The sequence below is a fragment of the Dendrobates tinctorius genome, unplaced genomic scaffold, assembly GCF_039654945.1.
Source record: "Dendrobates tinctorius isolate UK_male_01 unplaced genomic scaffold, ASM3965494v1 ptg000116l, whole genome shotgun sequence".
Lineage (NCBI taxonomy): Eukaryota > Metazoa > Chordata > Amphibia > Anura > Dendrobatidae > Dendrobates > Dendrobates tinctorius.
Window position 1 is genome coordinate 22,044,894 of NW_027361784.1, and position 14,459 is coordinate 22,059,352.

The 14,459-nt window shown below is 41.3% G+C and overlaps 1 protein-coding gene across 2 annotated transcripts in view; it reads right to left on the reverse strand.

Annotated features, from left to right (window-relative positions):
- The window catches only part of MAL2 (mal, T cell differentiation protein 2), a 90,440-nt gene that overhangs the window by 26,695 nt on the left and 49,286 nt on the right, over positions 1-14,459 (reverse strand). For both annotated transcript variants that reach the window (XM_073590258.1, XM_073590259.1), the window contains exon 2: positions 5,930-6,100. In XM_073590258.1, the coding sequence (XP_073446359.1) occupies positions 5,930-6,100 (171 nt within the window). The remainder of the gene's footprint in view (positions 1-5,929; positions 6,101-14,459) is intronic.

Here is a 14,459-nt window from a genome sequence, read left to right on the forward strand (position 1 = left end):
CTGTCTCCTTCCCCACCATTCTGTAGAATGCAAGCCCGGAAGGGCAGGGTCCTCTCTCCCCTCTGTATCAGTCTGTGATTGTTAGTTTCTTTACTGTAAGTGAGATCTGTAATTTGTATGTAATTGTATGTAACCCCTTCTCATGTACAGCACCATGGAACCAATGGTGTTATATAAATAAAATGTAAAATCTAAATTTAATTTACATTTTTCATATCACATCACAATAATATGCTCTGCATCCAAAACTACATGAAGAGCATGTGAAATCGCTGTAGGCGCATAGTCAATTCCTGTGCACTTTTCCTAGGGTTAATCCAATAAAATGAGATAAGTACAGCTGATTACTCATATTCCTGCAGCTCTGCCTTTGTTAATCATTATGGTGAAATCGTTTGTGCCAAATCGATGGGTGGAACATGTCAAGTTTTTCTGCTTAAAATACCGAGCTGCAGATTATGAAGAACCAACCAGAATTTCTGCATCGCACTCAACGTGCCTCTACCTGCATTGTGCTTGCTACCTACAGAACTATAGGCTGCGATCCTCATAAAATTGGGGCATGACACGTCAGAATTAACAAGGATTTCTCTATTGTACATATGATGTGTATGTAACAATCGATGGCATCGTCACTTGAGTTCTGTATTTAAAGTCATATTTCCTCAAGGAGGTTTTGATTTGGCAGATAAGAGGGCGTTCTACACAGGAGCACTATACCTATAACCTATAGGGAGCGCATACTATAAAGTCACCCCAAGCTCAGGTGCCCAATGAAACTCAAAGACCCCAATCTTAAAAATGGTGCAATGATGCAAATTATGCATAAAAGGACCAAGATCTTTCAGTTGAAATTCTGATTTTAACATGAAGGCTCAATTGTAAGAACTGTAATTCTATGTATTAATGAATAGCACTGAATCCTTGTTGGGGCCAAAAATTTAAGAGCACCTTCCCACCTACTTGTTTTCCCTCTAGCTGCACCCTTCACTTTTTTGAATGACACCTCTAGGTTTATAGAGCCGGAGAAGGGCGGAGATAGATGGAAAAGAAGTAGGTGGGAAGGTGCACTTATTGTCTGGCCATGCCAAGGGTGCACCAAGTACCTTTACTTGGTTTGAACAGTCATTCTGTGCTGACGGCCTCCCTTTAAGGTATAAAAAGGGTATTAAAAGGAGTTGTCCCTCTTTGGAAACATTTTTTTCTAACTTAAATACTGTATACGTATTTGGAGGAAAAATTAATTTTTGCAATTCGTTTCAATTAAAAATTTTGCGTTTTTCTTGCATACATTCAATTTTGATGTGATCTGTGGTCACAAATCAGTCGAAAGAAGCTCAGAAAAAGACAAAGAGAATTCCTCCCTGTTAGATGGTAATTGTGTCCTAAAGGCGCGCTCCCACTTGCGATTAAATCGTACCAATTTGATTCTATCCTTCTGTTTTCAATTGTGTTTTTTTCCTGCTCTGATCGGACAGGGAAAAAAAATTGCATCATGTTGAATTTGGATTGCACGCACCCATATAAGTGTCATGGGGTTACCACGACAGTGTGGAGCCAGGAGACTACAGTGTCTGATTGCTCCTACTCCAGCGCTGAGAAGAAGCATTTCTCCTTCATTTTAAGTGTGTTTATTTCTTCTGGCATAACAGGGGTTAATCAGCCATGTTGGAAACCCCTGTGCTCTCAGTTGTGCTTGGTTAGCCACTCTTTTTCCCTTTATAATCTGGACTCTGATACTAATCCTTGTCAGAGCTAGCATTTGCTGCATGGCTAAAGGAGGGAGATGAATTCATATGAGCAGAGTTGAAGGAGTTATCAGTGACTGTTGCTTAGTTTGAACGCGTGGTAATTCCTTATCCTTCTCTATTTTGGGTTATTCCCCTGCCTTCACACCCCGGTGCATTCCTCTGTTATAGGTGAGTGAATATTTTGTATGCCTGGAGTCTTCTGTTAACCCTTGTTTGTGTTGCCCTGTTCGTTGGGTTGGTGTACTACAGTGCACAGTAGCACCCCTCTTCCTTGGGTGGGGGAGTAGAACAGACAAAGGGCTAACTTAGGAGATAAGGCAAGGGCGGAGGCCCTGGAATCTTCACCATCTGAAGTATCTCGGGAAGCAGGGTGAGCTAGGGCGCCCCCTAGTCTTAGGGACTGGGAAGGAGCCCCTGGTACCGGGTCACCCGACAGCTGTGTTGTGACAATAAGTCTATGGGTGCATGTGAAACATCACAGTGCACTTGGATATCAACCGGGTGCAGTGCGATTCCCCCTTACACTCGCAGCAGAGCAGAAGCTGAGTGTCATTAGCATCTCGTATCGGATGTGATATGTTACTGTGAATTGGGCCCAATTGAGGGATTCTCTGTTATCTCATTCTGTGGTCAGTAGGAGACAGTGCAGCACAGAGACAAAAGAAAGCAAACAGTGCTAAATGGTTAATGAGACCTAATTGCAAAAATGACTTTTAGCCCCAATTACATGGATTTAAGTTAGAAAAATAAAAATTATCCCCCAAGGTGAATAACCCCTTTAAACTTGTTGTCCACAAGTCTTCTAAGTAAGAACACCTATACTTACCTCCGATGCCGACACTTTTCCACTTGTGTCAGCACTGACTTTTCAGTGGATCACAAGATAGGAGCCAGCTGATTGATTTTCACTACTTTATCTGGATCTTTCCTGAATCTAATAATCCAGATACATTTAATTGAGTTTTATATATGATCAGCCTCATACTGTGGTGCAAGAAGAAAGTGCCTACAAAGAGCGACTACATCTCTGGAGGATATTGCACTTTTGGAGATGGCCATAAATGTATATTTTGGGTTAAAAAATATTTGCCAGTGGGTTTCATTAAAACGGATTCATGATCTTAGACCACATCAACGTTCACCTCAAATTTAACGTGGTCCAAGGTCATAGCTTCTGCAAAACAACTCGGCATGTTAAAAAATAATAAAAGAGGATATAGTCTCGGTCCTAATGCCTCCTATTCCGCACACGTTCTGGCATCTCCTGCCCCAGTGATGGCAAAAAGATTTTCCTTGTCCACGATCTAGGGTGTCATGTCTGGTATCGTAGACCGGCACACTACTCAATCAACCGAGACTAGTTACAATCCCTGAATTTGTCGATGCAGAAGAGTGACGCTGTTTTCGTTTTCTTTTTATTGTAAAAAAAAAAAAAACCTCGATCATCCAATTTAATCAAAGAATCGTTGCGGTTTTTTTTCCAGGACTAATGACAGATTTTTCACTGCTGTCATTTTCTGCTACGTGATAAAAATATGTAACCTAACAGCAATGAGGTTGGTGATTATTACCTGTCATAAAGTACAGGATAACTTCACACAGGTTAATCAGGGGAATGTAGTCACATGGAAATAAGTCAGGAAATTCTTCTCCGTCACCTTTGCTTCCATACGCATAGATTGAAGGACGCAGATAAGGCATTATTTACCATAAGGTCAACTTTCGTGGGATGAAGACTCCCATATACTTTAAAGTCTGCGGTCTATAGCACCTCCCCTTTGTCAGTTAGCCTGCCCAGATCCACCCCCGCCTTCCTGATTGACAACACAGTCTTCACTTGGACAAACGTTGACTAGGCTGAAATCGCAGCCATTCTAGCTAGTTCTGAACATATGAATAAAGGATTTGGTGAGCAAAGGTATGAGGATTATTCTTTGGGCAAAATGTCCTTTCTGCATAGTTTTGGTGGGATAGGAGGGGGTTGAATTCTGGGACAACCACCAGAATTTGCCTGCATAGCAGCAGCATCAAAGCCACCAGCTGCATGGGAAAAGCCACTAACCACCAGCAACCTGATGTAAACAGTGTACCAGTCAGCAACCACTGAGGCTGTATGGAGCGAAACGCTGCAGCCTCATGACGCGGAGCTGCTTCTCAGTGAAGGAGGTAGGTTTTGGACTCTAACCAAACAGATATTGGTGGCCTATAGTAGGGAGAGATCATCTATTTCCTAATAGTTGAACATTTTTTTTTAATAGGGTTGTCTGAGACTTTAACAATGATAGCCCATCCTTATGACAGGTCATCAATGTCTGATTGGTAGGGGTGCGTCACCTGGCACCCTGCCGATCAGCTGTTGCCGATGTCGGCTGGTCCTGGAACTGCTCAGTTATGGAGTTACACAGCTCCATCGACAGTATACTGTAGTGACTGCGGCCGGGTACTGCACATTTGACCCCAATTAAAATCAATAGGAGGTGGACGAGCAGTACCCTGCTGCGGCCACTATTCCATCAACGGGAGTTGTGTAACTCCATAACTGAGCAGTTCCGGCACCTGCCGATACTGGGAACAGCTTGACTGGTGGGGGTGCCCCAGCGATCAGACATTGATAGCCTATCCTAAGGATAGGCCATCATTGTTAAAGTCCCAGACAACCCCTTTAAATACCATGGATAAAAAAATACATCTAGGTAACAGAACTTTTGTTTGAGACAGCTCGAAAGGTGAACGTCACCACATCTGGATATTCAACGATCTCCCAAATGGTACTTACTAATAATTTAGAATCGTAGGATTCCAAGATATCCGGTTATCAAACTATCAATGAATGTCCTTAGATTTTCTTTGTGTGTACTTTATTGGAAGGTGGGAAGGAGTGCGCGTAACCAAGTGAGATTTAAACTGTAACCAATTTCAGTAGAATCTGCAGAAGAATGTCTGCCTCTAGCTCCTCCTCTTCTCCCTCCAAAGAATTTTAAAAGCACCAACTGACATCTCTTATCTTATTAATGGGAAGATCTGTCTTCATTGAGCACAGATTTTCCACATTTTACCCTTGAAATGAAAGTGAAAGATCAATCCAGGATGAGAAAGAAGAAAGAGAAAGATTTGTCTAATAAGATATATTGCAAAGTTTCTTGCCTTTATGAATTCAATGGATTTATGAAATAAAAAAATAAAAAGAAGCTTTCTCTCGAAAGAAACAGGAAATTCTGTAGCGTTAAAGGGGTGATCTGAAACACAAATACATTTTCATTCTAAATCCCTATTTATTTAATGTCATAATCTAATCTATTTTCTAATATACTTTAATTACAAAATCCCTCTATCCTTCATGTACTACACTACCTGCTTTATTATTTTTTTCACTACTTTCATTTTTTATGACGCTTTGTTACTGTTCGATGTGCACAATGACAGTGCGCTCTCATGCCGTCTGAAAAGCCTTAACGAGCCAACAACAGAGCGCACTGTCAGTGCTCATGGTAAGATGAATACCTGGCTTTCAGAGACCAACGCAGCCCCAGCAAGTGATATCACTTTAAGCCCTGGCTACATAGATGTGTCCATCCTCATCTTTTCTTGGCCAATTTCACCACTCCAGCATTTTTTTTTCAATTTTACTGCTGGAGTGGAGGCACTAATCCCAGCTTTCATTTGTAAGTATAAGCAACTGGTAAATATAAACTTAGATTAGTGGCACCACTCCAGAGCTAAAATAAAGAAATGCTGGAGTGGTGCTTTAAGGACTCCAATTTCTTACCACCCAATTGACTGCATTATCGCTGAATGCTAGCAAGAGCCTTAATATGCCGCAATTCACATCATAACCACTTGGTGGCCACATTGAGACACACGCAATTTAAACATTTCTTGACAGAGTATCAGAAAAAAATCAAAGCTATTAATCTCGCGCCACCGATCTCTGCAGATGACGAGCCGAGGGGAAAGATGAGAAAGGACTAGTCTGTACGTGGCATTTGGGGGTATATGTTGGAAGCTGATTCCTCTATAATTTATCTTCTTGGTGGGTTACATAGCGACATCCTGACCATTGGACCGTTAATAGCATCGTTTTGGGCAAAAAATTATAATTGTTGCCCCTATTGTATGAATGCAATTACAGAAATGACAGAATATTTGAATTATCTTGAAATGACAATCTTGATACTTACCACAAAGTTCCAGTTAGTTGATATCCTATGAGCCAGACCACACAGGAACACGCACAGAAATAAGATGGAGCAGAAAAAGGCTGTTACTGACACAAACATCACCCATCCTTGTACCACTGGCACCGGCACATTGGAAGCTGCCACCAAAATCCAGACAAGTCCTCCAAAAATCTGTAAGAAATTAGACGTAAGCATCAAAAAGAGTCATAGAGAAACATTTTGAGCCGTAAACCATATTTATCGCTTTACTCTATAGATTATTGGCCTCGAAACTGTGACACTCAAGCTGCTGAAAAATTTCCAAATCCCACCATACTTGAAACAACAGTGCGCTCAGGCACATATACTTATACTGTAAGTAAGGATGAGAGATGAATAGAGAGGAGGAAAACGGTCTTGATAGCGCCACCTATTGGACATAGCTACCATGTAAAGCTAAAGGGGTCGCCATCTTCTGGGAATTTTTTTTTTTATTACTTAAATGGATGTACTTGGGAATAAAACTAATTTTGCTATTAATTTTTGGGTCGCCTTCCTAGGGCTGTGGGGTACTCAGTACCGGGCCAGTGTCAGCGGGATGTGTCACAGTAGCGGTGACCCGGTCCGTGGCCATGGGCGCCCAATGTAAAAAGGGGAGATTGGAAATGATGGAATATAAATGAATAGTTCGTGACACCACCTGTGGTGTTCGGCAAGTGGGGTGTTAGGCCGACGCTGCATGCAGATCCTCTGGGACTGATGGTATGGTGCAGCAAAGATGTAGTAGCTCCCCACAGGTGAAGCTATAGTCCCAGGGCAGTGTAGATGTGGTTGGCACGGGGATGTAGCAGTGCCGGAAGGGTAGGAAGCAGACAAGACACAGCGAGGTGCGGTTTCTGTACCTTTACTTGATAAATGCAGTCCAGGGTCCCGATTACAGATGGTTCCCGTGCAGGCTAGCCTGGAAGCAACTCAGGGATTCTCTCTCAGCAGATGGACTGTGCAGTCTCCTTCCTAGCGCTTATTTGAGTGAAGTACTCCTAGTACTGAGTTACACTGAAGTTCCTCCTAATTCTCTTCTACTAGCACTCCTCTTATGACAGACAGTTGTAGCCGCTATTCCTCTCTTGGCTCACTCCGTGCTGTTGTGCCTCCGAGTCTTAGATGGGGGTAGGGCATTTACAGCCTCCTACTCCTCTTGTGTCTGTTGCAGGACCATTAGTGTCCATACAACCGTGGAGACCAGGCTCCAGTTCATGCGCTCTCACTGGAGATGAGCCTTTCCTCTCTGTTCGATCTCCGCACTTCTCCCGCATGTCTGCACACTTCACCCTCCTCAGACTAACTGACCACTCCTCCCTCTTGGCCCTCAGAGAGCACTCCTCCCCTCAATTCCGGTTCAGAGTCCCCCCTGCTGGCCTGGAGTGGAACTGTGTTGCATGTATAGGTTAACTGCGAGAAAGACCCTTCACTGCTTCCAAGCCTGGCATTACCCTCCCTGGAGGAAGGCAAAGCCACTGTGGCGGCCATACTCCTGGGGGCGCCACATTTTCATTAGAAGTTTTGCACAGTTTTGATTTCACAGGCTCTTTATATCTTCATATAAAATCAATGTGGTCTGTGATCATAAATCAGCTGAGGGGAACTCCGACAAAGAAAGAAAAAAGTGCTACAAACGAAATTGGAATTGGATCGTCACAATTAGCTCCCTGACGGAATCTCAGTTAACTCATTCTGTAGCCAGCAATAGACAGTGCAACACAGAGGCTTTAGAAAACAATAGGGGGGAGGAGGAATTTATGAAACCCAAATTTTAAAAATGATTGTTGGTCAAAAGTCAACACATTTAAGTAAGAATAAAAAAAATGTTACCAAAGCCTTACAACATACTGGAGATATTCAGCAGGCCAGGAACCCACCTACTGTACAGACTACTGTTTCAGGGTACTTGCCTCTCATCAGTGCAGGTGTAAGTTAATTTATTAGTTTTCCCTATAGAGCATTACCAATAAGACTCCATAATTAACTGCCAAAGACAGTTGTGTAAAATTTAGAATTTCAAAAAAAAACTTTTTATCTTTTTATATGTCTTGAGTGCAAAATATATAAGACTTATATCAATGTAGATCATTTATTACATAGGTTTTATATTCTGTTCTTGATATCATTTGTATTTATGGCAATAAACTGGATTATCAATAATACAAATCAATAGACAACCCTTGCACAATAACATCACTAAAAAGCACAGCAAGCATCCAGAATTGCAGAGCAGCATTGGAAGAAAACACAATCGCAAGATGACTTCATCTCATTCAACCAAGCAACACTCTCATACAAATCAGCGCTCACCTCTGCTAAACAGGCCTACTTTACTTTATCTTCCTTATCCCACAACCCCAAATAGTTGTTCAACACTTTTAACTTCCTCCTCCGCCCACCACTGCCCCCTCCAACTTCCCTAATCTCTGCCGAGGACTTTGCCACACACTTCAAAAACAAGATAGACCAAACACGGCAAGTCTTTATTGCTCAACCACCACAACCCCTTTGTATACCAGACCAATGCCCTAACTCCATAACTTCTGTTGGAATAATGCATATTGATCTGTATGTATTGCAACAACTACTACTGTACTGTTTTATATATTGTGCATATTGTGAGATTGTTAACGAAGTTGTGAAAAAAAAAAAACAGACAGGATGCCCCCTCCTTCTCTTCCCTTCTTGTTGTTGTAATGCTCCCATGCTGCAAGCCACAGCAGATACTAGACTGATCACATTTAATGCTGTAAGCTGTTCAACCTGGATATGAATAAATCTACATTCTGTGTTGCTGACTGTGGATGTTACGCTGATTAATCCGCTGCTAACAGGTTATGGGCGCAGAGTCCTAGAGTCCCAGATCCCCAGAGCACAGAGAAAAGAAAAGAAAGGAAGACAGCAAAGATGGCCAACCAGCAGCAGCAACTCCATGAAGTTTACAGTACCACGTCTCACTAACCAGAATTATCAATCCTGGAAATTCAAAGTTAAAATGCTGCTGATAAGAGAAGGTACGTGGAAATACACACAGGAGCCTAAACCTGACCCAGTATCACAGGAGTGGATAGAGATGGATCAGAAAGCACAAAGTACCATATCACTCAGTATAGATGATGATCAGATTGTGCATGTGTGTAAAAGTGAAACTGCAAGAGAAATGTGGGAGCAGCTGCAAAAGGTGCATGAGAGGATAAATTTAAGCAATAAACTTTATCTCATGAGAAAATTGTACCAGTCTAAACTACAGAATGGCCAGGATATGCAGGACTACATAACAAGCATTCAAGAGATTGTAGAACGCCTAAGAGGCATTGGGGAAGATTTGAAGGACTTTCATGTAGCCGCATTACTGCTTAGCGTTCTTCCAGAAAACTATGACTCGCTTGTAACCGCACTAGATGCGCGCCCAGATGATGAGCTTACATTGGAGTATGTCAGAGGGAAGCTCATAGATGAATATAAGCGGAAAGCGGAAGGTGTAAACAGCAGGACATGCGATGCAGAATCTGCTTTACAGACACAAAATCTAAATGATAACAGAAAGCACCTAAAAGAAACAAGTGACTGTTTTAATTTGCAAGAAATCAGGACATTTGAAAGCCGACTGCAGAGTCTGGAAAGCTAGAATGAATCAGCTGAAAAAGCAAAGCAGTCTTCAAAGGGTTAAAAGTGCTGTGTCTGCAGAAAATGATTCTGTGAATACTGAAACTGCATTTACTGTCAGTGTAAATACATCAAAGCATGCATGGTGTATAGACTCTGGAGCAACTAGTCACATGACTAATAACAGGGACTTCTTTTCTAAGCTTAACCCAAGTAAGTCAGAGAAAGTGATTATGGCTAATGGTCAGTACATGACTTCACAAGGTATAGGAGATGGTTATATTGATTGTCAAATCTCACCAACACAAAGCAAGAAGATCCCAGTAAAAGATGTGCTCTATGTGCCGTCTTGAGAGTAATTTACTATCTGTGAAGAAACTCACAAAACAAGGAAATGAAGTTACATTTAAGCATGATAGCTGCATCATCTCAAAAGAGGGCCACACACTAGCAGAAGGAAATATCACAAATGAACTTTACCAGCTTAAATGCAAAGAGTGTGTGTACACTGCTCAGGAAGAAAGGCACAATAACTGCATTCATGTATGGCATAGGCGCCTAGCACACAGAGACCCAGAAGCAATAAGGAAGTTAGTTCAAAAGCAACTAGCTGAGGACATTACAATTGATCTATGTAACCAGATAATGAAATGTACTAGCTGCATCAAAGGGAAAATGTCTAGAAAAGCTTTTCCTAAGAGAAGTACTACAAGAACAGAAAGATAGTGAGGAAACACTTAGCTAACCTAAATGAATTCAAGTCTCCAGGTCCAGATGAATTACACCCCAGAGTACTGAAGGAGATAGCAGAAGAAATTTTTGAACCCCTCTCCATAATCTTTGAAAATTCTTGGAGAACAGGAGAAGTGCCAGAAGACTGGAGAAGAGCAAATGTTGTTCCTATCTTCAAAAAGGGGAAGAAGGTGGACCCAGGCAACTATAGGCCGGTGAGTCTGACTTCTATACCAGGAAAGATCTTTGAACAAATTATTAAACAACATGAATGTCAATACCTAGATAAGAATGAAGTGATTAAACAGAGTCAGCATGGGTTTGTAACTAATAAGTCATGTCAGACTAACTTAATTTCCTTCTATGATGGTATCACTGATTGGGTGGATCAAGGAAATGCTGTAGATATAGTATATCTTGACTTCAGCAAAGCATTTGACAAAGTCTCTCATACAATCCTTATTGAAAAAATGACTAAGTATGGAATGGACAAGGCAACTGTTAGGTGGATTCATAACTGGCTTAGTGATCGGACCCAAAGAGTGGTCGTAAATGGCTGCACATCCAGTTGGAAGAATGTCTCAAGTGGGGTACCACAGGGCTCTGTCCTGGGCCCTGTATTGTTCAACATCTTTATCAACGATTTAGATGAAGGAATTGAGGGTAAACTGATTAAATTTGCTGATGACACAAAGCTAGGAGGGATAGCTAATACTAGAGAAGAGAGAGAGAGGATTCAAAAAGATTTAAATAAACTGGAGAAGTGGGCAGCAACTAACAGAATGGTTTTTAACAGGGAGAAATGCAAAGTACTACATCTGGGCAATAAAAATGAAAAAAGCATATACAGAATGGGAGGAATAGGGCTAAGCAACAGCACATGTGAAAAAGACTTGGGTATACTAATAGATCACAGACTGAATATGAGTCAACAGTGTGATGCAGCAGCAAAAAAGGCAAACGCAATTCTAGGATGTATTAACAGAAGCATACAGTCTAGATCACGTGAAGTCATTATTTCCCTCTACTCCTCTTTGGTCAGACCTCATCTGGAATATTGTGTCCAGTTTTGGGCACCACATTTTAAAAAAGACATCAACAAACTGGAGCAAGTTCAGAAAAGAGCGACCAGAATGGTGACCGGTCTGCATACCCTGTCTTATGAGGAAAGGTTGCAGGATTTGGGAATGTTTAGTTTGCAAAAGAGAAGACTGAGAGGAGACTTAATAGCTGTCTACAAATATCTAAAGGGCTGTCACATTGTAGAAGGATCAACTTTATTCTCATTTGCACAAGGAAAGACTAGAAGCAATGGGATGAAACTGAATGGGAGGAGACACAGATTAGATATTAGAAAAAACTTTTTGACAGTTAGAGTGATCAATGAGTGGAACAGGCTGCCACGAGAAGTGGTGAGTTCTCCTTCAATGGAAGTCTTCAAACAGAGGCTGGACAGACATCTGACTGGGATGATTTAGCAAATCCTGCTTTGAGCAGGGGGTTGGACCAGATGGCCCAGGAGGTCCCTTCCAACTCTACGATTCTATGATTCTATGAAGAACAGAACAGACACTAGATTTAATACATACAGATGTCTGTGGTCCAATGAGCACTCAGACTCCTGGGAAGAAGAGATATTTTCTCACATTTATTGATGATCATTCAAGATATACAGTTGTCCATCTGCTTCACAGCAAGAAAGAAGTTCCAGAGAAACTTGAAGTATATCTAGCTGAGGTATATAATAAATTTGGGAGAATGCCAAAGATTCTACGTGCAGATAATGGAACTGAATGCACAAGTAATGAGACACAGAGCATTTTAAAGAAAAATGGAATCCTATTTTAGACCACTGTACCGTACAATCCTGAGCAAAATGGTGTCGCGGAAAGAAGGAACCGAACACTCTGTGAAAGTGGAAGAAGTATGTTGTTTGATGCAAATCTGCCCACAGCATATTGGGGTGAAGCAATCATGACAGCTTGCTATCTTCAGAACAGACTACCAGGTAAAGCTACAGAGAAAACTCCGTTTGAGCAATGGAACAGCAGAAAGCCAAAACTACATCATATAAGAATATTCGGAAGTAAAGCGCTTGTACATGTTCCCAAAGAAAGGCGAACTAAGTGGGAATCTCACGCTAAGGAAGGGATCCTGGTAGGCTACAGTGAAACCCAGAAAGGTTATAGGATTCTATACCCAGAAACAAACAAGGACACAATAAGTAGAGATGTAGTGATTGATGAGAACTTTGTGTCCCCCAAGTTTTGTGACATCACGTCAGTAGTCCAGCTGAAGTCACAATTACAAGACAATAACAAGGAGGATGTAGAGGTCTGGCTGGATTCTTCAACCACTGAAGGAACAACAGAAAAATCAGGTGAATCTGAAATCAGGAGATCTTCAAGATCAAACAGAGGCGTACCAGCTAAACGTCTATCCTACATAGTCAAGACACTACCTGAATCAGAGCCTCAGTCATGGGATGAAATGCAAGAACTACCTGTCCATGAAAGAACAAAGTGGATCAATGTTGCTAATGAGGAAATCAAATCGCTTCATCAACTTCAAACTTGGAAACTCACCAAGCTGCCACAGGGCAAAAAGGCAATCAAGTGCAAGTGGGTCTTCAAAACCAAATATGACTCTGAAGGTAAAGTCCACAGATTTAAAGCAAGGTTGGTGGCAAAAGGATATTCTCAAAATTATGACAAAGATTACGATGCTACGTTTGCTCCAGTCGCTAAACAGACCACGTTCAGAGCTTTGTTAGCTGTAGCTGCTGTACAAAAGATGAATGTCAGACATTTGGATATAAAAACTGCCTTTTTAAATGGTACAGGGAAGATGTATATCTTTGTACCGTGTTAGCCAGTAGATAGAAAAATATTCAGGATTGAGAGTCCTCAGTAGTTGATACCTTTTAATGGCTAACTGAAAAGATGGTAACACATTGCAAGCTTTCGAGACTACTCAGGTCTCTTCATCAGGCTAGACTAATACAAAATCTGAAGAGTCACATATTTATGCACAATACAGCCTAGAAAAAATGCAATAGATAAGACAAGTGACGTGAAGCAGAACTATCAATATGGGAGAGGGAGAAACATAAATATAAACATTGGACCAGTTCATAGATAAGGAGTCCGGATGTTTTATGGTCCTCTGATTGAGGTCTAGTTCTGTGTTGTGATGCCCCCACACGGTTTTAAAAGGAAATTCCTTAATTGATGTAAAAAGACATAAATCCATGCGACACATTCATTCCAGCACTGAGAGTGTCAAAGTTCGTCATAAATTTGTACTCCCAAACTCGTCTCTCTCTCTGAGAATTGAAGTTACCTTTCAATACCAGTAATTTCATATCCACGCTGCTGTGATCAGGGATACAGAAATGTTTTGCCACAGGTAGATCCATTCTTTTTTCTCTTATTGTGTGACGATGAGCATTCATCCTTGTTCTAAGCTTTTGCCCTGTCTCCCCCACATACATACCCCCAGTTGGACATTTAGTACAAATAATTAAGTACACCACATTAGATGTAATGCAGCTGAAAGTACCTGCGATCTTGTTTGTACTAAATGTCCAACTGGGGGTATGTATGTGGGGGAGACAGGGCAAAAGCTTAGAACAAGGATGAATGCTCATCGTCACACAATAAGAGAAAAAAGAATGGATCTACCTGTGGCAAAACATTTCTGTATCCCTGATCACAGCAGCGTGGATATGAAATTACTGGTATTGAAAGGTAACTTCAATTCTCAGAGAGAGAGACGAGTTTGGGAGTACAAATTTATGACGAACTTTGACACTCTCAGTGCTGGAATGAATGTGTTGCATGGATTTATGTCTTTTTACATCAATTAAGGAATTTCCTTTTAAAACCGTGTGGGGGCATCACAACACAGAACTAGACCCCAATCAGAGGACCATAAAACATCCGGACTCCTTATCTATGAACTGGTCCAATGTTTATATTTATGTTTCTCCCTCTCCCATATTGATAGTTCTGCTTCACGTCACTTGTCTTATCTATTGCATTTTTTCTGTGCTGTATTGTGCATAAATATGTGACTCTTCAGATTTTGTATTAGTCTAGCCTGATGAAGAGACCTGAGTAGTCTCGAAAGCTTGCAATGTGTTACCATCTTTTCAGTTAGCCATTAAAAG